The 23,646-nt window shown below is 50.5% G+C and overlaps 10 protein-coding genes across 10 annotated transcripts; 5 read left to right on the forward strand and 5 right to left on the reverse strand.

Annotated features, from left to right (window-relative positions):
* Positions 1–1,960: 1,960 nt before the first annotated feature.
* CGCA056_v009698 (uncharacterized protein) lies at positions 1,961–3,257 on the reverse strand (the record flags this gene model as incomplete). Its single annotated transcript, XM_037324945.1, has 2 exons — positions 1,961–2,787; positions 2,855–3,257. The coding sequence occupies 2 exons, from the start codon at positions 3,255–3,257 to the stop codon at positions 1,961–1,963; spliced, it is 1,230 nt and encodes a 409-aa protein (XP_037176220.1).
* A 2,099-nt stretch (positions 3,258–5,356) lies between these two features.
* On the forward strand, positions 5,357–6,505 carry CGCA056_v009699 (uncharacterized protein; the record flags this gene model as incomplete). The annotated part of the gene is made up of 1 exon (XM_037324946.1): positions 5,357–6,505. The coding sequence occupies one exon, from the start codon at positions 5,357–5,359 to the stop codon at positions 6,503–6,505; it is 1,149 nt and encodes a 382-aa protein (XP_037176219.1).
* Positions 6,506–6,722: 217 nt separating this feature from the next.
* CGCA056_v009700 (uncharacterized protein) lies at positions 6,723–7,401 on the reverse strand (the record flags this gene model as incomplete). The annotated part of the gene is made up of 3 exons (XM_037324947.1): positions 6,723–6,971; positions 7,037–7,277; positions 7,325–7,401. 3 exons carry the CDS (start codon positions 7,399–7,401, stop codon positions 6,723–6,725), a joined length of 567 nt encoding a protein of 188 aa, XP_037176837.1.
* A 163-nt stretch (positions 7,402–7,564) lies between these two features.
* On the reverse strand, positions 7,565–9,220 carry CGCA056_v009701 (Cutinase transcription factor 1 alpha; the record flags this gene model as incomplete). Its single annotated transcript, XM_037324948.1, has 5 exons — positions 7,565–7,722; positions 7,779–7,965; positions 8,013–8,079; positions 8,128–8,973; positions 9,024–9,220. 5 exons carry the CDS (start codon positions 9,218–9,220, stop codon positions 7,565–7,567), a joined length of 1,455 nt encoding a protein of 484 aa, XP_037177283.1.
* A 420-nt stretch (positions 9,221–9,640) lies between these two features.
* ACS1 (1-aminocyclopropane-1-carboxylate synthase-like protein 1) lies at positions 9,641–11,141 on the reverse strand (the record flags this gene model as incomplete). Its single annotated transcript, XM_037324949.1, has 6 exons — positions 9,641–9,743; positions 9,812–9,976; positions 10,028–10,264; positions 10,401–10,813; positions 10,868–10,934; positions 10,987–11,141. The coding sequence occupies 6 exons, from the start codon at positions 11,139–11,141 to the stop codon at positions 9,641–9,643; spliced, it is 1,140 nt and encodes a 379-aa protein (XP_037177281.1).
* A 608-nt stretch (positions 11,142–11,749) lies between these two features.
* On the forward strand, positions 11,750–13,387 carry atB-0 (Efflux pump atB; the record flags this gene model as incomplete). Its single annotated transcript, XM_037324950.1, has 5 exons — positions 11,750–11,850; positions 11,912–12,925; positions 12,984–13,020; positions 13,083–13,152; positions 13,221–13,387. 5 exons carry the CDS (start codon positions 11,750–11,752, stop codon positions 13,385–13,387), a joined length of 1,389 nt encoding a protein of 462 aa, XP_037177269.1.
* A 478-nt stretch (positions 13,388–13,865) lies between these two features.
* On the forward strand, positions 13,866–14,921 carry CGCA056_v009704 (uncharacterized protein; the record flags this gene model as incomplete). The annotated part of the gene is made up of 3 exons (XM_037324951.1): positions 13,866–13,988; positions 14,199–14,612; positions 14,829–14,921. The coding sequence occupies 3 exons, from the start codon at positions 13,866–13,868 to the stop codon at positions 14,919–14,921; spliced, it is 630 nt and encodes a 209-aa protein (XP_037176904.1).
* A 1,817-nt stretch (positions 14,922–16,738) lies between these two features.
* CGCA056_v009705 (putative methyltransferase) lies at positions 16,739–17,707 on the reverse strand (the record flags this gene model as incomplete). The annotated part of the gene is made up of 1 exon (XM_037324952.1): positions 16,739–17,707. One exon carries the CDS (start codon positions 17,705–17,707, stop codon positions 16,739–16,741), a length of 969 nt encoding a protein of 322 aa, XP_037176902.1.
* Positions 17,708–18,373: 666 nt separating this feature from the next.
* Positions 18,374–20,099, forward strand: CGCA056_v009706 (uncharacterized protein; the record flags this gene model as incomplete). The annotated part of the gene is made up of 5 exons (XM_037324953.1): positions 18,374–18,472; positions 18,497–19,069; positions 19,131–19,274; positions 19,324–19,849; positions 19,900–20,099. 5 exons carry the CDS (start codon positions 18,374–18,376, stop codon positions 20,097–20,099), a joined length of 1,542 nt encoding a protein of 513 aa, XP_037176569.1.
* An 801-nt stretch (positions 20,100–20,900) lies between these two features.
* aflN-3 (Cytochrome P450 monooxygenase aflN) lies at positions 20,901–22,766 on the forward strand (the record flags this gene model as incomplete). The annotated part of the gene is made up of 4 exons (XM_037324954.1): positions 20,901–21,050; positions 21,107–21,636; positions 21,700–22,590; positions 22,652–22,766. 4 exons carry the CDS (start codon positions 20,901–20,903, stop codon positions 22,764–22,766), a joined length of 1,686 nt encoding a protein of 561 aa, XP_037176901.1.
* Positions 22,767–23,646: the final 880 nt, after the last annotated feature.

Genomic DNA, 23,646 nt, shown 5'->3' on the forward strand with positions numbered 1-23,646 from the left:
CAGCGCGGGTTGAGGTAAAGCAACTAGTGCCGTTCGTCCTCGCCCGAACGTTCGACTGGCCGCCCATTTGTCTGGGAATAAAATCGGGACAGCATGGTCCACAGGCGGTGGATGCGAGGAGCAAGTCCGGAGGAGGGTCAGAGCGTTTGCGGAGGATGAGACACACGCGCTGCTCTAGTGCGTGATCGCGCTGCCTCTGCGTTGCTGTCATTCCATCGTTGACGTTGACAGCCGCAAAGAAGCGTTGGTCGGATATAAAATGTGTGATGAGTGTGGTGGTGTCTCTCGCCCTGTCGCGGCTTTGCCAAGTTGCGGCAGAGCGGCAGCCAGCTTGGCAAAGCGGCCTGCAAAGCTTGTTTCCAGGAGGGCGCAGGGAGGCGGCTCTAGTGGCGGCTTAGCAGTCCGCCGTGCCTGGCACCGCTTCCGGCGCATGCCATTGGTCGCGACAGGGAAGCGGGTCGTTGTGCGTTCCCTGAACGAGGGCGATGACGAGCCATGGCCGTAAACCTTTTGTCTTGCTTATTCCCACCTCCCGCCGCCTGGCCAGCCCGCTAAGGTACCTAGGTTACAAACACCAAAAGGTCCTGCGGTCTCCATATTCTTTTTCATCATCCAGCCAGTCGGACTGCCGAACAGGGCAAGGCGGCATGCGGAGCGCGAACGGCTCTGACTATGACGTCCTTCGTCCGGGGAGTCCGAACTACTGTACTGCGTAGTTAGTGAGTACCTATCCTTCGCTCTACATCCCATCCCCAACTTCTCCCCGCAACAATAAGAGTCTCTGTTTGACGGTAGCTAAAATCCCGACAGGCGTGAGATGGGATTCCCTCTTGTGAAATTATTCTGACTCAGCAATCATGGGCGCAAGCAATCTGCAAGAAACAATCGCTCAGGGTGTGCCGGGACATCGAGGTCGATCAACAGCCAGCCACTCCCGCAGCCGCAGCAGCCCTCCATCCAACGCCCCCCCTCGTCCCATCTAGAACCAGAACCTGGGAAGCCAAGCCCATCCAGCCGCATCACCACACAGGTTGGCCATCCGAATCCTCCCTTGACGGCCCGACTGTCGATGAAACGAAAGACGCACAGCACCACCAGCTCATGAAGTCTACCGCCCCCCTCCCCACTTCTTCGGAGCCTCCATCTCCAAGATCCTCACGTGAACGCCGCACAGGAGTCTCCGGCCACAAAGGGTGCTTTCTTCATCGGCGTTTACCCGTCGGCATCCCACCGTTGTGGAGGTCCCGTACGATACGGCCATCTGTCGTTCAATCCAACGTTACTCGCCCCTCTGGTCAATCTCGAGATTGCGCCAGCCGCAAGATCAGATACGCATGAAGATGGCCAATGAAGCGCTCCCAAAGCCCTGAATTTCTCAACCTCAATGTGGAGGATTATGTAATGACGTACCACCACACATCCACTCGTTTGTTTTCTCCTCTGGTACCTGGAGAACTCCACGTGCGGAGGTTGGACGTATTTCCGCCCTTCCTAATCCGTCTCCACGACCAATCACACGTCCATACCGCTTGCGCATCCCACGGGGAGGCAGAAAGAGGCAATCCGTGGCGTCGATAAAATAAAGGCGAATGCCGCCGTGATAACGCCGACGACGATTGTTCACAGTCACGAGGGGCGGTGAAAATTTCTTCCCAGTCAACCAGTGCGTGTGCTGCAGGCAAGCGCTGCGCTGCTGCATCCTGCGATTCGCGAATCGCGATGGCCATGGACGTTGGCCGAAGAGATCGCCACGGACCCGTTATGCCAAGGGTCGATGTTCGGAGCTTGACCTCCCTTGGCCCCCTGGTCGATCACCGACGGCAGGCCGATAAGCGCCGCGTTGCGATGGGGCACGATCATTTTATGGCGAGCGTCGTTCAATAATCATTCCGAAAAGAAAGAGAACCAACTCTAGGTTCTGGATGTCTTGCTGTCTATGCTACGGACCCAACTCCGACCATCACAAATCATCTCTGTCATTAAGATATCTGACCCGTAAACTTGAAGAACCAAAACCCGAAGGCCGCCACTTCGCGAGTGCCCTCCAGTGCTCCTCGACCTCTCGGTCCATTTCATGAGTATATTCACTCGTCACAGCGTCGTGAAAAGCCTGCTGCACAACTTCCTCCAGAGAAAAAGCCGCATCGCGGTTTTCATCAAACGCGGCCGCAAAATTGGAGAGGAGAGCCGTGTGCAGCATCCGAAAGCCATTGATCACCTTCTCCAAATCCTTCGGCGCCGGCATGTCCAAGTCCTCGTCCAACTCGACTCGCGCCGCTCTCGCCGCGGAATCCACGGCGATCTGGAAAGCGCCAGCCCAGAACCCCACAAAGCCGAAGTGGGGTTTGAATACCCGCCGACGTGGACCCGCACCCGTGTCCGTGCCGGCGGTCAGCAAGCGTTGCGGCACAGGCACCCCCCAGATGGGCACCTCATAGCGGGTTTGGAAGTCCACGAGGTAGGAGTTGTCGGTCCAGGCCCATCGAATGGCGAACATGAATTCCCAGGAGAAGGTCAAGTCCTCTGTGGGCGTGACTCGATGAGCCGCTCTCATGTCCCGGATGAGGGGCTCCTTTAGGACGGTGAGTATGTTGTCGAGGCAAGCGTCTTTCTCTAGCCGTCGTGAGTTACGTGAACCCCCTGTGGTTGTGACAATGTCTGGGTGATGAACGATCTTTGGCAGGATTCGGCCGTCATGCGGGGTCTGGAACCATGCCTTGCTGCCGTAGATGACCTCTGGGCCTTGGTCACCACTGTTGTTCGCAGGTAGGTCCGACAAGCTCATGGCTGTATGAATATGCATTTGATCAGTCAAACCAACGCACCGCGTCGCTGTGATAGGGCTTCAACTTACAGACAGCAGGATGTAAAGCCTGCACAATGCGCCAAGGGAGAAACTCTAGCCACTCGTCAGGGAACATGCTACCATGAAAGCCCTCCTGCTCCAGCTCAGCAGCCTGGAGAATGTCCAACAGTCTTTGCTTTGACTCGGTTGACATGGTAAGCAAGTCGTGAAAGAGGAAGGAGAATGCATCGCTTCGACCAAGAGGGAGTTTGTTGGTCCAGTCTTCGCACTGCGAGTCGCAAAACCTTTCCAAACGACGGCGAACCCAGACGCATCGCCGGCTCAAGTGATCAATGAGGTACATCAGTAATACAGCGATGAGAAGAGCGACGAGAGTGGTGATGAACAAAGCCTTGAGAGCTAGGCTCTGCGGTGGTTTAGACTGCTCCGGCGCGAAGCGTGAGTCGTGCATAGTTGGATCGTTGGTAGAGTGTCTGTTGTTCTTGTTGATCTGTGGATTTATGCAAATGAAGTGCTGTCCTGGGTTATTGAACAAAGATGATCACAGGAGACCAGGAGCCAAGATATACAGAACTTAGAGCCCAGGCACTCATGCTCTCCCATCGTTGAGAAAATCCCGTGCGGATGGAAGTTTCCTTCTCGTAACTTCTTGGATTGACTAAATCGTTCGAGGATGATCAATCCTAAGTTGCTAGTCTCAGCTGTCTTTCAACGCCGTACATGGTCCATGGCAGACAAGGGATCTGCATCTCCAACTCAGACACATACCACGCAGACAACAACGCACAGGGCTTATGTCCTCATGCTGATGGAGATTTCGAGATGAGTTCTTGATGTCATGAAGCCGGGGAATGAAAAGGGTTGTCAATGCTACCTTACTCAAGGCAGCATAGGTGTAACGAACCATATAACAACACAGTGGCAAAGTTCTGAAACAAATCTCTGAGGTTTGCGTAATCTGTACTACCTAAATCTAAGTTTTATAAGTAACTTTTAATTATATGTTATCTGAGAGCTCCTTATAGCATGGGTGTTATGCTGTGAAATAGTAGCTAGACTTTTCTAGCTAAGGGAGGGGCGAAATACGTCAGCCTTTATGTTCTTTATTATTCTAAGTATACCTATTATCATCCCTGTGACTGTACCTATTGTTATCCTAATTGTTATTATGACCTATGTAACTCTTCTGATCACTGCTATTATCAGCATCTAACTGAAAAGCTAGATGTCAAATCCACCTAGGGAGCAAAGTTCTCAAAGATTCAATAGTAGATATACTGCTATTACACAGCAAACATACAAAGTAGGGGCAAACATGCTACTAAATATTTTATTATTCTATACTTCTAGAAAGCTGTTAACTCTTCCGCCTAAGTGAACAGAGGCAATTGGTATCACACAGTACGACGGCTGTGGAAAACTCTAGATGTTTTCAGACGTTTAATTTTGACATATCAAAGGAAGTTTGGTGTAATTTTAACTCTTGTACGACCCACCGTGCGAAATGACGTGTTTTACGTCAATGCTCTTACCTGTTTGCACGGCTCAGCAGGAATTGTGTTGTTTCGACGGGTAGGCACGGTCAAGTGCAGCCCATTCAGTTCTTTGTTCAAGACACCCCGAAATAACAAACAGAAGACGCCTGTCAAACAGTACAGTCGTAAGATTTAAAGCTGATCAATCCCTAGAATCATGTTTATTTTACAGATCTCGTCCTGTCAAACTGTGGAGAAGCCAAACATTTCGAAACTGGACGCCGTGGCGCCGTCTGGGAAGTCAATCTGGTCTGCCAGGAACGTTGAGAACCTTGAGTGCTATCGGTACGGACAAAAGAAGGGCAACCACTGTGACTGTTGTAAGACTTGATGATATAACATTGATCGAAGGAGATAGACATGTCCCGTAGTGCGTCACTCGGAGCAAGTAGTCCGACTCACAGCCCGCCTTGTGCACTACAAACCCAAGTTTCAGATCACCGAGAGTATGGAGATGTGTTTGGTCCAAGGAGAATCAACTGGAAGGAAGCGTTCCTCTTCTTCTACTTGGATATGGAGATATGTCGCTGTGAGGAAGACATGAAGGCCATCAACGCAGAAATCAGACGAGCGCTGCGCACAAATTACAAGTCCTCGAACATTGCCGCTCTCCCAAGTTCATGGGACTACGTCTTGCATTTTCTCCTGCGATTCTTGCGGCGCCTGACTGGTAATGGATTCTGCGGCCCTCCCCTGACCTGTTTGTTTGCTGATTAACGGGCTTGTCACAGGATCAAATGTTTCGTGGAATCCCGACAACGAGTACAAATGGATCAATGGTCCGAGAACGTCCAACGCATCTGTAAAGCCATTTGTTGACTGGATCAGCCTCGAACGGCTCTTTACAAATCCTGGAGAAGTTGGCCGCAGTATTTTGAACCATCTGGAGACTGTCGCCTATGGGCCGCTGGAGTCGCGCCTGTATACAACGACCGACGATGCCTGGTATGGCAACCCGTATCTCGTCGACTTTGAAAACAGCCAAAGCCTCGAGGGACCATGGAGGGTGCCATTGATGGCTGAATTCGTGTTGGAACATGACGAAACGGACGGAATTGACGATTTCTTTCGAGAATTCAAAGAGCGAGTGTCTGGGACAAACTCCATTGACTTTGACTCCACTTTCGCAACGAAACAAGGATACGCTGCTCTGGTGACCGACACCGAGATTGCCATCAACCGCTGCACCCTCAACTGGTGCAAGCTGTTTTACACATACCTGCTACATTGGGCGCTGGCAATGCTAAATGGCAGCCCAGGGGCGAGACTTTACCTCTCTCTCAAGTCACTGCTCGACAAAAAGGAGGTTGCTGATGACACAATGGCGGTAAACCATGCGCTGTGGCAGGCCATCACTGCATTTAATCATCCAGTTGAGATGCAAAAGGCGATGACCCGGTCGGACACATTTCAATCTCCCACGGGTTACCCAACACGACCTGACACGAAGCTGCCAGCAAAATCAGAAGAGAAAAGACTGGTGTACCCTCCACCACAGACGCAGAAACATTTGGTCAAGTTGTCACCACACCGATCTCCGCAGAGCCAGCCACTGCCATCAACTCAACCGCCACGTACCCAATCATCATCGACTGTTGCACATCCAAGTGAACCGTTGCCTACAACGGAATTATCTGATAAAGCAGAAGGAAAACGACCGATGCGACCTCAGTCACCAGCAGGTGAAGGACCGGCATTTGACGATAAGCTGGAACGGTTTATATCACAGCATCCGGAGAAGGCTGCAACTGCATCACCACTCAAGAAAATCCGAACGGGCACGGGAACCCAAAAGGATGTGAGAGGAACGCCTGCTGAAGTTATCGATATGCAGAGATCTACAGTGGTCTCTGGATTTCAACCAATCAACGCATCAAGGACAAGCAGTCGATCTGCCAAGGACATACGACGGGTTCCTCCACAAGAGACTAGGAGATTTGCACCTGTGAGGGCTTCGAGCTCCTCATACTCCTCAGAATCATTGAACAGTGAGGGAAATGGATCGAAAAGAAGGCAACCGCAACGGCAGGCTTCCCAACGACCTACCTATGATCTGGAATTGCCAGCCGAATATGAGAGTACCTTGAGGCGGAAGAGACGATTGTCGTCTACTGATGACTCGGACTACAGCCCACCTCCGTATATGTCTGGAGGGTTGACGTGATATTTTGAATCGACCAACTCAGTGTTGTGGGTGGATTCAAGCACGGTTTCGCGAAGTACAGTGTGGCGCATGTTGAACCGGAGACAACAAAGTTGACACAGGATACCTTACGGAGGCAAACCGTTTCATTTGAACGTCCGATATTAGGTGTTAGTAGTAGCAAAATAATCCAATACTCTCATCATACAGAAGGTAGTCGAAACAAAAGCCCTGCAGCTCAAAAAAGACCCGAATTAGGATGGATGAGTAAGTCCACGTCAAAGGCATTGTCGAGGTACGAAGTCCAAAAGCTGTCGTAGAAGAGATGAGGGTTTGCTTGAGGGACGTCATAAGGGTCAAAATTCTGAGTTTCTGAGCCGTTGTTGAGCGTTGATGTCGTGTCCTGGTGTCCATCTCCAACACCAGAAGCGGACTGGTTGTCATAAACAGTCTCGTGAGGAGACTGACCATCTGGGCTTGCAGGGTGCTGCGCATCATGTCAGTAAATGTCAGTCCCAGTCCGATCCATTGTTGAGATAGTTAGTTACTCACAATGCTTGTGGATACTCTGACAATAGCACCGCCAGAAGGGGCTGAATCTTGGCCAGTCAATCTCGTCATCAGACTGACGAACGATTTCGAGATCCAGATCCTTACTGGCCAGGACTTTGATAATTCGCCCAACGCCAAAAGACATTGGCGCGACTTGTTCTCCGCAAGCTGTCGGCGAATGGAGTCCTTGCGGCAGATTTCGATGGTGTGCATGGACAGGGCGCCGAACAAAGCCGGCACACTGTAGTGGGGTGAGTATGGCTCTCAACGAGGAATCGAGGTGCTTACAGATGGATTTGTGCATATCTAATGGTGTCTGCAGAAAGTTGGTCTTCTGCATTGCGAGTGATGCCGTCTGCTGCCATGCGTGCTCGTGAGTCTCGTTCCTTCTCTTCCTGGGAGACTATCTCGATGGACTTCGGGCGAAACAGAAGTATTTGGCAGTATCTGGGTATTGCATAAGCAAATCACGCATAAATATCTGGTGTGGGGGTTCACTCACTGATAGTTGAAATGCAGCATGCTGGCTCAAAAGGGGGCACCGAGAGTGCCGTCCAAGGGCAACATCTGAAGGTTCTCTGGTAGTTTCCGTTCCCATCCAAACAGTTTGTCTTTGAGAGTTTGCGTCTCGAACTGCTCTGTCATGGGCCGGCGGGGACTAAATTCTGAAACGAGCACGTCGCCAACTGTATTGAGGCGTCAGAATGATTACAAACAGTGTCTGAAAGTGTAGCCTGCTCACGTATTGCTGCCAACCTCGTCATCTCAAGAACATAGGATATATGATATCGTTGTTGAGCGGGAATGAGTCTGTGGTCGTGATCCAGATCAAAGTTGAAGTCATCCTCATCTAGGGGCTCAACGTCGCAATTTTCGTCACGGATACGACATGGCCGGCCGAACGCTGCAGAGAGATGCCGCTCACGAGTCTGAGTTTGTTAGCACGGAAGGACAATGTGGGCAATCATATACTTACGTAGATCGCCCACCAGATTCTCTTCCTAAGAGACTTTGTATGAGGGCTGAACGTAGACTGTGACATCCTATATTGAAGTCAGCAGAAATTTCGAAAGCAGAAGCGGGTATCTCACGAGCGATGCATGCCCATGGACTGCGCAAAGGTCGTCGCACAGCCAACCCAATGACAGTGATCCTTCTGCTCGTCGTAACCAGCCCACCAAAAGCCGATCAAAAGCAAGCAAGCCACAACATTCATTCGGTCGGCATCGTAATCGGCGTCATATAATGCCTTGGCGCGGAGATAACATGTCTTTCTAGCCGTGGCTCTGTCATTGAAGCCTCCTGCTTGAATGAGGTCATCGCTGCCGACCATGAAGCCTAGAAGGAAGATCGTCTGCAACACAAGCGGAGAAGCCTGGCCTTGGAGGTACAGCCGCGTGAACCTATGTCGGTCAAAGACAGGGAAGGCAATGTGTGTGGTATCGAAAAAGATGCGGACTAGTTGATCTGCCACCTCAGGAGGCGGCATAACAAGAGCTTCTTGCAAAGAGATCGAATCCTCTGGTGTCTTGGGGCCGAAGTTGGACGTCGATTGATCGACAATCGATGCAGGTATGGGGTAGTGTACCCTCAGCGGCTCTGTTAAGCCGTCTTTGGGTCGGTGAACGACTTCCACAATGTAGGATAGACTAGACTTATCCACAGAACCATTCGCATTTGAGTTTGGTTGAAGTTGTTGTGGTATTGAAGCCCGAGTTCCTTGTGCATCGCGAGAGTTGAACGGCGAAAGAGCTGGGTTGACATCTTGTGATGTCTCCTGATGGGATGATGCATGTGACCCATCGACCTCCTCAACGCCCCGGCCATGATCAAATGTATCTTCTGTATCAGATGGAGCAAGCCGTTGTTCGACATGGGGCGATGAAGTCTCGCTGGCTACCTGAGCGGATGGACGAACTCGTCTCTTGCGAACATATCTGATTCATCGTAAGACAAACTAACGCGACACTCAGCAATCAAAACTTACTTGCCCCTTTTGGACTCAATAAGTTCGCAACGTATTTGTCGCGTACGGCATTGCCAGCATGGCTGTCCTTGATCGGCATCGCACTTGACCCGTCTAGCGTTACAGGCCTTGCAGGCGACTCTGATGCGATTGACAACGGGTCGACTCGGACTCACTGGGGCTGGGTTGTCTGGTGTTTTGCGGGAATCGTCAACCATTGTTGCCTCATCAAGGCGCAAGAAGGCGAGGTATTTTGCAGCTCCAGGAGTGAAAGTAAGCCGGCGACTTGGTAAGAGGCCGAAGAGAGCTTAGGTGCGGAGTAAGTGCGCCGTAAGAAGCCGAGGCTTTTTGAAAACACACCACGTGACAGTCCGCCCATCTCAAATGAGTAAGTCCCATCAGGCACTGAAAAGATACAAAATACTTTCCCATAAATTCTGAGACTAGTGTCTATCTATGGTTTAGATTCTCATTTCGGCAATAGCTCTGGCAAACCGCTTCAACCCTTCTTCTAGTGCTTCCTTTCCCAGGCTGAAGGTCACTCTAAACCAGCCAAATTCCTCTGGCATGTAAACGCTGCCTGGTGCAATCATGACACCGTGTCTCGCGCATAGATCTGTTATTTGAAGCTCACGCTGCTAATGAGCTATGCAAATTTCAGACTGAATTCTAAGATTTCCGTCTAAAGTCAATGGGTTGAACAGGTGGCGAAGATCAACCCAGATGAAGAGCCCAGCGTTCCTAAACAAATGTTAGCATACACGACTGTCACGACTTTCATTCGATAAATTGTTGGAAAATTTGCCTACATTTCGAAGTAGCTGACGTTGTGCTCCCGAAAGAAGGAGGTGGCCACACGGTAGTTTTCCACCATGAGGTCTGTCTTCTTTTCCATGAAGGATTCCATCCATATTTGATCATTCATCATGCACGCCCAGACGTCTTGAAGAACATGAGGTGACCAAGAAAACATACTAGCAACGTTGTGTTAGAATCGTAGGTCAATCGCAGACGAGTGAACCAACCTAATGCTCGACATCGCCCCTAGCATAGCCTCATTCTTCGTGTACACCATGCCCAGACGTAGGCCATTGGCGCAAAAGTCTTTGCTTGCGCCGTATAGGACGTGCAGTAAGTTTGCATCGATGACATTGTGAAGGTCGAGTGAAAGGACAGAAACAAATGAAGCTTGACCTGAGATTGCTGGATTCGGGAAGACAGATTTGGCGTAGATCTCGTCAGAAATGAAGTGTAGCCGATTTCTACCACAGAAAGAAGCGAACTCCCGTAGTGTTTCTGAAGGATAGAATCTACCCAGAGGATTATGTGGGCTTGATGAAAAAAGGATAAGCCATGATCTGTATCGCCACTGATTCCCTCCAGAAGTGGACAACTTACTTTGAGATTAGCAATGCGCGGACGTTCACACCTTCCCCACGAGCCTTGTTCAGAGCCGCCTCAAAAGCCAATCTGTTCACTTCAGGTCGGAAAATATCCTCAAGGTTTGAGCATCCTTCCATGCCCTGATAAGAGACGCCGATGACTCGTGTGTTGCTTCGATTCAGAAGATCGAAGCTGAAGCCGTTGTAGAACGGTTGCGGAACAAGTATGCCCTCACCTTCGTCGCAAACTGACCATGCCACTGCATCTAAGCCACTGGCCAACCCAGGCGTTATAAAGAGATCATTGGCCGTGACTGAATCTCGAGGATGAAATTCCTTATTCATGAATGTGGCAAGAACGCGATGGAGGTGCAAAGATCCCCGTGGTCCTGTGCTGTAAGTCAAATGATCCAAGGGAAGCACATTGATCTGCTCTCGATGGTCAGTTTGATTTCTGAACAGAAACGATCAAGTGATTCTCACGGTTTCCTTGATAAACTGTGCAACTTCCTGGTGCATGAGGCTGTTCTCAGGTAGGCGCAAAATGACTCTACACCCGTTATTAACTGGACTAGACCATGGCGCCTTGAGATGCTACCCACGTTCCATCGGGATTACTCGGTGACCATGGGTTGGCCATAGACTTCTCCCGCGGTCCCCATATGTGGCGATGAGCGAAGTTGTAAGCGCCTCTTTGGGATACATGGCGCTGTGAGATTGCCCACTGGACGCGATCGTCTTGGGTGACACGGTCCATGCTTCTTCGGTCTCTGCGAAAAGGAAGTACGAGGTGCTTGAAACCAACCAAGTCTTCGTTGAATGAGCGCAGAGACGGCTGCTAAATAAGTCGGCGCGCTTCAATGAAAATTATTCGGAAGTATTTCAATAGCCAGGAGAGCTCGCGATTCAGAGTTGATCCGACCTCGGCGACTATCGACCTAGTTAATGGCAAGCAAGACCTAGGGACTCCGGGATCACGCCAAGTCACCTCGGGCTCTCAATAAGTGGAGACTCTGTGACGTACATCACCCAGGACTAGTGTCACCTAGTTGCCAGTCTTTTAATAGTAAAAATCGCCCTGCATCGGCGTTTTCTTCTGTTCTTGTCGAATAACCTTTCTACTTGGATGATTGTGTCAGGGTTGATTGGTGCCAGACGTTCTGTGGAATTGAAACATAACTCTCACCACAACGGAGTCTCAGATACCTTCAACTCAGTTACAGCTACGGAAGTATGGGGCTTGAGGGCAATTAAGGGGGCGAAAAGCTTCCTACGCAACCACACAATCCAAACACCTCGAAGTTACCAAAGACATCAGAACTTGACCCGGAACCAGCCAAGAGAACCGACTCGAGTTCTTTCGTGATGTCTTTCGACGATGAAAGCGACCCCTGGTGTCCGCACAGCATGCCCCTATCTCGCAAATGGCTTGTCGTCATCATCGTCTGCTTGGGAACAGTCTGCGTGTAAGCACATCGGCACATTTGAATAAAATCAGAGTTTCTCGCTGCTGACATCACACTCAAGTACCTGCACCAGCTCGATTTACACGGCCACCTACACCCAGATGAGCCCCGAATTTGGCGTGTCATCCTTGGTAGCAACCCTGGGCCTCTCTTCTTTCGTTTTGGAAATCGGTCTCGGGCCGGCAGTCATCAGCCCTTTGAGCGAATCTTACGGAAGAAGACCAATCTACCTTACGACATGGCTCCTGTTCATCATATCGACAATCCCGTCAGCCGTCGCCAGAAACATCGAGACGATTGTTATCACACGATTCTTCAGCGGCTTTTTCGGCGGAACGTTTCTCTCAGTTGCAGGGGGGAGCTGCGGTGATATGTTCCCTCCTCACAAGATCCAGACACCGATGGCTCTTGTATCTTTGGCCCCTTTTGCAGGCCCTTGCACCGGTCCCCTCCTTGGAGGTTTCATCAACTACTATCTCAACTTCAGATGGACGTACTACATAATGATCATATGGGCTACAGTTATCTTGGTAATGATTCTCTTCTTTGCTCCGGAAACTTACCATTCGGTCTTGTTACGAGCAAAGGCGCAAAGACTCCGGAAGGAGACTGGAGACGACCGTTATCATGTACCGGCTGAACATTCCCTGCCAGCTTCGAAGACAAGAGCTGTAGCAACATCAATCGTCCGCCCCTGCCAGTTTCTTGTCTTTGAGCCGATGTGTCTCTGCCTGAATATCTTCTCAGCCATCCTGCTCGGAATTTTGTACTTATTCTTTCTCGCCTTCCCCATGGTATTCCGCAATCAGTACGACTTCAATCTCTGGCAAGGCGGGTTGAAATTCTCGGGCATCATCATTGGAATGTGCTTGGCGGCCACCACGACTCAAATCTGGTCCAGAATCAGAGGTTCCTTGCTGGAAAGCCATGGGACGAGCGAGCCAGAGTTTCGACTACCTCCAGCGATGGCTGGCGCATTACTCATACCAATAGGTCTTTTCTGGTATGGATGGACGGCACGGCCAGGTGTACACTGGATAGTGCCAATTATCGGATCATCTGTATTTGGCTGCGGGTTTGTGCTCCGATCACCAGGCGATGCAAATTTTCAACTGACATCTTGGATTTTGTAGAACCGTTCTCGAATTTACCGGAATTTTCACCTTTCTCGTAAGTGGATGATTTCTCAAAAGTGCACTGTTTTCAACATAGTTACTAATCAAATGTAAAAGGTCGATGCCTACAAGCAGTATGCCGCGTCTGCGATGGCCTCAAACGGCCTCACAAGATGTACAGTCGCAGGTATGTAGACATTCAGTTGCGTTATCAAGTCTGACCCAAGTATAAATGCTAAATATTCTTGAACACAGCTGCATTCCCACTTTTTGGTGTTCAGATGTATGAGAAGCTGGTTTACGAGTGGGCAACCAGTCTTCTTGCTTTCTTGACTGTCGCCATGATGCCATTTCCGTGGCTGTTCTTCAAATATGGCAAGAAACTCAGGGGAAGAAGCAGATTTGCTGTTCGCACCAAGTAGAAGATACTCGAATTAGAGATTTGATACTGATTAAAAGTTGCGGCGATAAGTGTTCTTGAAGGAACTCATTCAGTCAATCTTGTGTAGTTGCTTTGTCGCTATGTTGAGCTTCAGGCTGTCATCAGTCGCCAAAGCTCCTTGTGAATTGACAAGCTCCTTAGATATGAGCAAACCATCTACTTTTATACTCTCTCGAAAGCCTCATTGACAGCAGCTGAGGTTGAAAGCCTCTGGGTGGAATGTATTATACGTACATCTAAACTCGTTGTCGTCATTACCGTGCCCTTAGAACCTCTGCTTACTGCTTTAATGTTACCTATGGTTTACTTTGTCAACAACTTTTCTAAGTTGCTTCTAATAATTTCTCTCATGATTTCGTTCAACACAAATGTGTACTTAAGTTGACCGAATTCCTCCCAAGATCAACGCGAGCCTTCTTTAGCAACCACTCAACGAACAGACACGCCCACCAGCCAAGATGACCGACGCTGATGACATCGACTGGAAGGAGGCTTTCTGCTGGTTCTTCTGGGATGTCTGCGCTAGAGACGAAGATGAATCGTATGAACCCGGCACCTACAACGACTTCGTGTCTGATTTTGTCAGCCGAGAGCGACTTACAATAAACACCATCGATCATCCGAGATCGTGGGACCATCTTTTGTGGCACCTCATGCGGGCTACGGTTTATGACAGAGGCAAGTAGCGTTGAGAAGGTTTAACGTGACTCACTAACTCTTCAGGTCTCGGTTCCGAACCATCGGAGGCAGGAAAATACGTTTGGCTCGAACACTCACCGTCGCCGAGGCAGAGACCTTTCGTGAATTGGATGGACTTCAATGACACAGATTGGGACATGGAAAGCTTCGAGATGGCGCCAGAGCCTAACTCCTCGTGGGTTCTCGGATACCTCGAGAGCCGCGCCTATGGTCGATCCTCGGTCCAACCCGGATTGAAAGTGACGATGGCGGAAGCTTGGTCTCGAAACCCCCACCTTGTCAACTTTCAAGCCACCTACAATCTTCCCTTGCCCTGGGCTGTTCCTCTGCAGAAGAGACCAGAGGACAATACCTATCAGATCCTATCAACTTGGCCCTTCAGGATCGTGTTCGACAACAGCCTCGGCGTTGCTCATCTCATCTCAACCGGGAACGGAGACTTGGACCGCAACGCCGTCAACGAAGCGCGATACTACTTCACAGGCATGCTCCGTTGGGCTCGCGAGGTACGAGTCTCAGGCCGAGTGTGCAGCATCAGACCATACATGCAAGGTGGACGAAATGCACTTAATCTTGCTGCGGGCCGGCAGGTTGCTCTGTCTAGAGCACTCTGGCATGCCTTGAAGGCGCTCCAAGATCTAGGAGAAGAGACACTTGCCCCGAAACCGCTTGCTTCTGTTCACACCAATCGTCTTTTATTGCCTTTAACACCACATGCGAAGAGGGACGCGCCGGCTATTGATATGTACAGCAAGATTTCAAAGAAGCAGAAGAAACTGTCATATCTCTGTGAGGTGGACGAAGATTCAGAGTGAACTTCAGAAATTAGGGAGGAGCATTGTGTACCATACGCGTGATGACATCAAAGTTGAGACTACTGGTCTGGCCGAGTAAGCAGTCATTCAATGAACATTTTCCTGCGATGGCCTCAGTAAACGAATATCTCAAAATAAAAATGACAGTGCCAATCGAATTTTAACCGACAACAAGTATGTAGGTATGCCTTCTATACGAGCCTAACCTGAACTGAGCTTTTGCGTGACACCAGTGTCCAAGAGTCTGACTCTATCCAGACTGAAGTCTTGAAGAGCCCTCCACCACGCCTCCATTACAATCAGATGTCCTCCAGATGTGACCAGCCCATGGGACCATCGTTCTTGCTCGCTAATGAGCCTTCCTGCCAGAGTCGAAAGATCACGTCTTGGCACTCCCGTGTCCATTGCACATCGAAGCATGACCGTGTGGAGTAGCTTGAAAAGACCGAGGAGGCAGACGCTGCTTGGGACTCGATGATACATGTCCAACTGCACTGCACCACTTGAGTGAACCGAAAGTTCGAAATCGATTGGAATTCGGCGAATAACTGGCCCTTCCAGTGTGCTGCAGATTACCTCCGTATCGTGGACAAGCCACGACAGCCGGCGTGGACCCTCTATAGGAGAGGAAACAGGGACACCCCAAGGCTGGACACCGTGTCTTCGCTCGAACGCTTTGAGGTGCAAATTGCCGGACCAATATTCTGCTATAGTGAGGTTGGGAGTGCTGATGCCTTGGAACTCATAAACAGACGTCATGTGCTCAAGAAGTTGCTCCATCGCTTGAGAGGTGTCACCGTCGTCGTCCAGAATCTGGCTGCAAGCTTCAACGCCTACCCAATTCACAAAAGGCCGGCTCTTGCCAGGAAGAGAAGAGCAAAAGTCGATTGTCAGCCAAGGGGAGTGTCGGTTTCCATGTGGAACAAAGGGTGCACATCCTGTAGGCTTTGATCAGAATATCCATCGGAGCTGTGATACTTCACGCGAATACTTACCGAACTGGGCGTTCAACTGGCACATAAGATCGAGCAGAGCTTCGCCCCAAGAGACCGATTCAAAGTTGGCGCCCAGCAACATCGGCGGCCGACTTTTCTTGAAGAACTCCAGTATAAACCCGTCGACAACTTTGGCCTCTTCAGGTCGTTTCCGCTTGTGGTTCCAGTAAGAGAAAAGAAAGACACCCACCCAGTCGATTTTGTGCGGCTCCATAATGCTGAATTCCATCGTTGTCTTCTTTGTTTGAAAAGAGAATGAGAAATGACTTTTAAAAGCAATGTCTTGGAGTTGATAGAGAAAAGCAATGAGCGGCGTCTCTAACGAGGAGTTAGAGAGTCGCGGGAGCGTACAGGGCTTGGTGAGTACTCCTGTGTAGTGCGAGAGTCAAGTAGATGCGAGGAATTTATGTCCTGGAATGTTGATACTTAAGAGTCGGAAGGGGGAAGAGATCTGAATACAAGAGATCATTACGTAGACGAACAAAGAGCTGATACGGAAAGGCAAAGTCTGTTGAGGTGTCCAGGTTCTACTGTGAGGATCTGTCTGTCTCAGCACTGACCCGAAACCTCAGTTGGCGGTTGACAAACACTCTTTTCACAATGAAGACCGCTACTGGTTTCTGTGGGTCATGATCAATTGTTTCTTTCTGATCAAAAGAAATCCTACAGGTCACATGGACCGATGGCACATGTCGGTACAACAGTTTGACTCGGTAGCTCAAATATTATGATTCTCCGTTATGTCAAAGGTAGAATTCTCATTGTGATCTATCAATTGCGATGATCTCAAATTTCAAAGAGACAATTAGCCTGTGCAATAATTTAATTCGTCTTCTTCACCATCAGCAGGGCTCCGGACCATCCCGTTGTAATCGTCTCCTTGCCCTTCTCAACACCGGCCTCATGCAGTAATGTCTCAATCTGCTTCCGCAGCATCTTGACCACGTCTCGGTCCGTGCCAACCAGCTCTGGGTGGGCTTCACGCCAACGTGTAACAGGGCTCACCGTGATCATCATATTTTCCACATCATCCATGTTCCAAGTCAGTTGATGGAAGAACTCCCCGTCCTTGTCAACTATCCCATCTTTGTTCCATTCCTTGCGATAGAATGTGCTCTGATCGAACTCGCGTATCGCATTCTCCACGGTCCAGGGCAGAGGCAGATCCTCATACAGTGTCTCGCCAATGTGGTTTCCTTGAACCATGTAAGGCACCAAGTGCTGGTTTCGGAACTCATTTAGAACACCCTGGATGTGCTCATGGTTTGGTACGGAAGGATGGATGTACATAGAACTGCCACTCCAAATGGCAACGGTGCCACCGGGCTTCAGAACACGGGCTGCAGCGGCCCAGAAGCCGGGCATGTCGAACCAGTGAGCAGCAGTTGCAGCCGTGACAAGATCGACGCTGCTGTCCGCGACCGCTGGAGACAGGTTCGAGCCAAGTTCTTCGGCGGTAGATACGTCGAAACGGATGGGTTCTGAGTTGCCAGAGACGCCGCCAAAAGACCGGGCGGCGGCAATCATGCCCGCAGCGGGGTCAAGACCGATGACCTGTTTGAAGCGCGGGCCAAGGCCCCGGGCAACGGTACCGGGGCCAGTGCCGATGTCAAGCAAGGTGTCGAGCCTGCCACCAGTGGATTTGTGGTGGTCGATGATGATGTCGTAGAGACAGTCGTCATAGACCGGACGTCCCTTGGCGTAGACCTTGCCTTGCTCTGCGGTGTACTTGCGGAAGGTGTTCTCCCGGGGTACAGAAGTTGGAGCAGGTGCGGTAAGGGTTTCAGCCATTGTGAGTTGGTGTATTAGTCGTAATAGGGGAAATAAAGTCTTGGTAGAAAATTGATTATGATTTCTTTTGATTATGATGTGTTTGAAGGAGGTTTGATAATTTGGGATGTCGTCGGCCAGTCTTTATATCCCGAAGACTGCCATGTGCTTCTGCTGAAGTCAACTCAGATGAAAGGGAGGTCACTGCGTCTGCCATGATCATTGGCAAGAGACGACCAACATGGGCCCACCAATGGCCTTCCAAAGAAGGATGACCAAGCTAGCCGGAGCGAATCAGAGCTGCTGCTGTGGCGTTTCCGCTAATCCCGATTCAGGCCAAGAGTGCGAGTCGGGACCACAGCCCCCCCGCCGATGCGCTGCCGGCCACCCGTATCCCGCCCGGCTCCCTTGTCGGGCTGAATCCCCTGCATCGTTTAATCATGGGCTTACATTCTCACGCTGGAGATTTTCCATAACACGCGAGCGAAGGATCTTTCATCAAAAAGTGAACGAAACTTTTTCATTGCCACTTGATCTCTCCTTCACAAGTCTATTGTCACTTAGTGGACTGACTAGACGGGCTTCTAACCAGAAATTTCGCTTAAAATCCGAAATCCGTCGGCTTTTTTGACCCCTGACTGAGCTTAGGGATTGATCAATCCCTTCTTGTTTTTCTTGTTGCACATGATGGTCTACTACGGTGCCCTCAGCAAAGGATGCCAGCGCTGTCGAAAACGCAAAGTCAAGGCATGTGCTACCTTAAATCCGACTATCCCCCAGCGTAAGGTTTGGTTGAACTGACTGGGATAGTGTGACCAACGAAGACCGGGATGCCTCAAATGTGAGAAGGGCAAGACGCAGTGTCCCGGCTACCGGGATCTGGCAGATGTTCTATTTCGCGACGAACGTCAAAGAATCAAGAACAGATTTCACAAAAGTCCTGAGCCAGAGCGAGATGAAACCCTTCTTGACATACAACTACACGATGTCTGCACTGGTACAGATGTAGGACTAACCGACTTCGTACGGACGGCCATCTCTTCCGGCACTATATCTACGAGTTTGGGCCAGACACTAGAAGATCGCGCCGCCAACTTTTTCTTCGCATATTACACGACAACTGGACCGCCATTTGGTGATACCTATAAGGAGTGGTTGGCACAGACGTATCTGGAAGACGTCCCTAGCAACGTCGTCCGAGCAGCTGTCCAAGCCGTTGGAATGGCGGCGATATCCAACGTACACAACGCACCCGATGTGATTATTCAGGCCAAAGAACGATATTGTCAAGCCTTGAATGCTACCAACTTGGCCTTACGCGACCCGGCCCTGGTCGCGGCGGACTCAACCCTCATGGCGATCCTTCTGCTGGGGCTCTTTGAGGTACTCATCTATCGTCAACCAGGATAACGTTGATATCCAGCATTGACTGACGTCAAGGCAGACCGTCACTTTTGAAAACTGGAGAGATTACCAGACTTGGGCAACGCACATCGAGGGAGCCACAGCACTGCTACAAGTTCGCGGCCAAGAACAATTCTCTCGTGAATTAGGTATACAACTTTACATGCAATTCAGAAATCAGATAGTAAGTTGAATGACATGCAACATCCGGCTCCAGAGACTGACTTGCATAGCTTCAAGCCTGTATTCAGCGAGGCGCAAGAGTCCCCGCAGCACTGGTGGAGGTAACCACGGAATTCGAGTCCAGCAGACTCGGGATGCGTTACGTGAACAATCGTCCAGGGTCTTTGGCTCTTATTGGTTTTCGTATCGTCAACCTCCGCGCAGATATCAAGAGCCAGCGAATCACGGACCCCGACGCGATCTGTCAGATCATACTCGACATCAAAAGCGACTTGCAGGCCTGGGCAGCGCTGCAGACTCACAGAGCTTACTACGTGACTGAGGTCATTGAACCTCGCACCGGAACGTATTTCAACGGAAAACGTCACGTATATACCAGCGTCTGGGGAGCGCAAGTCTGGAATAATTGGAGGTCGTTGGGTATTCTGGCTAATGAGATTCTTCTGAACTATGTGGACCAGCAGAACGCGTATAATGAGTCTTTTAAAGAGGCAATGCGGTTTGAGGCCTTTTCAGCAATTCGAAACCTGTCGACCGATATTTGCATATCAACAACAGACCTCTCTGGTTCACCGAGTAAGCGACCCCGGACGACGAAGTCCTGTCCTGAACTAATACCTTCGCAGGAGCGTCGACGATGATTTGGCCACTGTACATCGTGTCGCAGGAGGAGATGAATAGTGCCGCAGTGCGGTCTTGGGCTGCGGATCATCTGCATGGCATCAAAGTCTCTCTGGGAATCAAACAGGCTGCTGTCTTGGCTGATGCTGCGTGCCCAAATTGGAGGGAACCCGGACTCATGTCGAGTATTGACATCGGGTCATGATGAACTAGGCAGTCAACAATCTGTGTGATAGGCAGACGGGGATTTGTATTTGCATGGTATGCAATACAGTAATCGATAGGTTGTGCAACCATTTCATGCACTGGATGAACTGCTCTCATCTCAAGTCATTGGTCACATGTTTTCTCCTGGGGAGTCTGGAGCGCCTCCGCAGATAACGCACCGTTCGGCTGCAGGGTCTGAAAGTTTGTGTGTATCTACAAACCTTCACCAGTCGGCAACGCGGCAAGTGGTAGAAGATGGCGTGGGTCCGCAACCGACCGAGACAGAGTTCGGCACAGCGGCTTTCAGGGTCTTCATGCTGGTCGCATGGACAGTATCAAGTTGGGTTTTCGGTTAAATCGTCGCAGGGCGACGGTTGAAAATGGGAGGGTATTTCCGATCCACGTCCATCTTCACCCTCTACCCGTTTCAACCTGGCGAGAACCCCGCACATGTGTGCTGCCTGTGATTTGCGCCATAATAGCAGTGGTTTGTATGAATGAACGTTTCTCAATTGGTCGTGTAAAGTGGTATGAATGACTCGAAATTTTGGTGCACTCGGAGCTGTGACCCTGTCGCCTGGAAGCTTAAGCTCCTCGGTGTGATCAAGAACGGAAATGTAAACATACTTCCCCATCTGGAGCTCCCGCATTGCGACTCCTCCCACTTGACCCGAATAGATTATAAAACTCAGTGACGGAAGCACCTCATATGCAGAAAGAAGTGTTTCTAGCTGGCATCTGAGTGCAATCAATTACGTGCAGCTTTCTCCTCAAATACCCTTTGAACGTTTTCGCAGACATGGGTTACACGATTTCGTGGACACCAGCGGCGCTTTTGCCGCTGGTCCTCAAGCTCGCCGCAGTCTTTGTTGGAACTCTAGTATTGAAGGTTCTTTGGAAAGCGTTTACTACTCGGAGGAAGTTTAGGCAAGTGAGGGCACAGGGCATTGTAAGTCAAGAGCGTCTCCGACCATCGTGTCAACATAGGCTGACCTCAGATTGTAGCCCATGTTGCCCCATTCCTGGATCACAGGTCATTTGAAGGTGATGATGGAGTTCCGGAAGGAGTATCCGGGAGACATCAACATTGGCAACTTTCACCCGTGGATTATCAACAACTACAAGAGATATTTTCCCGAAATGGATCACTGCCCTCCTGTTATCTACCTCGACCTGTGGCCCGTTCTCAAGGCGCCTATCGTGGCCGCGTACAAGAATACGGTTGCGGCTCAGTTCACCCAGACGAAGAATCTCGACAAGCACCAGATCTCTCTTGACTTCATGAATCCCCTGACCAAGGGCAAGGACATTGCCACCCTGCAGGCCGACGAGTGGAAGAAGTGGAGAGGATGGTTTAATCCCGGATTCAGTTCCAGGAATGTGTCGATGATCGTTCCTGAACTGATTGAGGAGATCAAGGTGTTCGCCGACAATCTGAAGCAACGGGCTGGTCCAAATGGGTCTTGGGGTCCTATGTTCCAGCTGCGCAACATGACAACAGCCTTGACTTTTGACATCATCGTCCGAGCCGTCTTGTAAGACCTGACCTAATTTCTCATTATCCCAGCGGGAACATGATTTACTTACATGATTCAAAGGGACGAGCGTTTGAACGAGCAGAAGAACAAGACCACTGGTCCGCTCAGAGTGGCTCTAGCGGACCAGCTCAGGCTGATGGGCATCCGACAAGCTTTCAGCTTTGGCTATCTTTTCCCGTGGCAGAACAGGGCCGTTGACCGCAACAATGAGATAGTGTACAACCAGCTCTACCCCAGCATCATTCACTCTCTTGAGTCAGGACTGAAGCCTGCCAAGAAGAAGACGGTGCTCAACCTGGCGCTGATGCACCTTGCAGAGGAAGCTGGCGGCCGCGTTACCAACCCAGCCACCGACCCCGAGATGATGGACACTATTATGGGCAACCTCAAGACCTTCCTCGTCGCCGGCCACGAGACGACAGCCAGCGCACTTTGCTTCATGTTCAAGGTGCTTCAAGACCATCCAGACTGCTTGGCCAAGGTTCGAGCGGAACATGATGAGGTCTTGGGCATGGATCCTGACCAAGCGGCCGAGATTCTCAGCCAATCACCCCAGCTTCTGAGTTCGCTGCGCTACACACATGCCGTCATTAAGGAAAGTCTGCGGCTGTACCAGCTCGCGTCGACTATGAGAGGCGGTGAAGCAGGATTCTTCTTGACTGCAGAGGGCAGGCAGTATCCTACCGAAGGGTTTCTGGTGTGGGATGGCGGGCCAGGCATGCAGCATGACCCCTCGTTGTGGCCTGACGTGGATAAGTTCATCCCGGACCGCTATCTTGTGCCTGCGGAGGACCCGTTGCACCCTGTCAAGGATGCCTGGAGAGCTTTTGCAAGAGGTCCCCGAGACTGTATTGGACAAGAGATTGCTTGGGTTGAAATCAAGCTGGTTGCCGCTCTCATCATCCGAAAGTTCGATGTAGAGGAGGCTTGGGATGAATGGGATGCTGCTCGGTAAGTTTACTCTCTGGTCTACGAACACTGGGGCCACACAGCTAACAACTCTCTCCAATAGCGGCATCAAGGGACAGAAGGATATGGTGAGAGGCCAACGATTGTACGTGGCCGGCGACGGCATTGGTCACCCCAAGGACGGTATGCCTGTTCATGTGCGGCTCAGACAAAAGTGAACACATGAATCGATACCTTGTATTGGTTGAATGTCAATCCAACCAATATGTGGAACCTCGAAGCAGATCCCAGGTCCTCGCCTCCTCGGAAGCTAGTCCATGGCCGTTGTCAATTGCCGCCCTTGGCAGGAAGAAAGCCACCGTAATCAGATTTCGTTATTGAGTTGATGAGCTGTGATGGTGTTACACGGCATCCATGTCGACTATCATTGATGTTTGTGCTCGGCAGTAGCGCGTATTCACAAAATACGCGGGAATTTCTGTCGGGGTAGGTGAGGCCGAAAGGCGGGATCACCTTACCACATTGATCAGTTTAGCAATAGTATCCGGCGCACACAAGCAGGCTTGACAGGTTCAAATTGGGTGAGATACTTCGTACTTGTTAGACGGAGAAGAAACCAAGTTGGCAAATCAACAAGAATGAGTTGACCGCACGCAGGCCTTGCGTAGAGGCATATATGGACTAGTACGTCATCGCGGGATGAGCATGACAATCTCCGGCATTTTTAAATCGGAATCAAAGGAAAAGAAGAAAAGTTACCAGAGAATCAGGGACTTATGTGCGCGCCTCGATGCTTCAGGCACTCACCCCAGTGTCGCCGCAAGCAGCTCAGTTCAGCTGCACTGGTGGCTTGCAGCGTCTGGTCTCAGTCTAGCTTACACGCACCACCCACGTTCCAACGTTGTCGCCCCGCCGAAGGCGGTGAGAGCTTACGAGGCATGTAAAATCCGACGAGCTATTGATACCTGGAAGAGCTTTGATCGGCAAACGGCAGTATCAGTCCTCGTCACAAACGATCGTGAACAATCGGTTGTTAGTGACGTTTGATCCGGACGGATGGCTGGACCTGAGCAGTAGCAGTTGCAATCAACGGGGATG

The sequence above is a fragment of the Colletotrichum aenigma genome (genome assembly GCF_013390185.1).
Source record: "Colletotrichum aenigma strain Cg56 chromosome Unknown KSG_Cg56_contig06, whole genome shotgun sequence".
NCBI classification, from domain to species: Eukaryota; Fungi; Ascomycota; class Sordariomycetes; order Glomerellales; family Glomerellaceae; genus Colletotrichum; species Colletotrichum aenigma.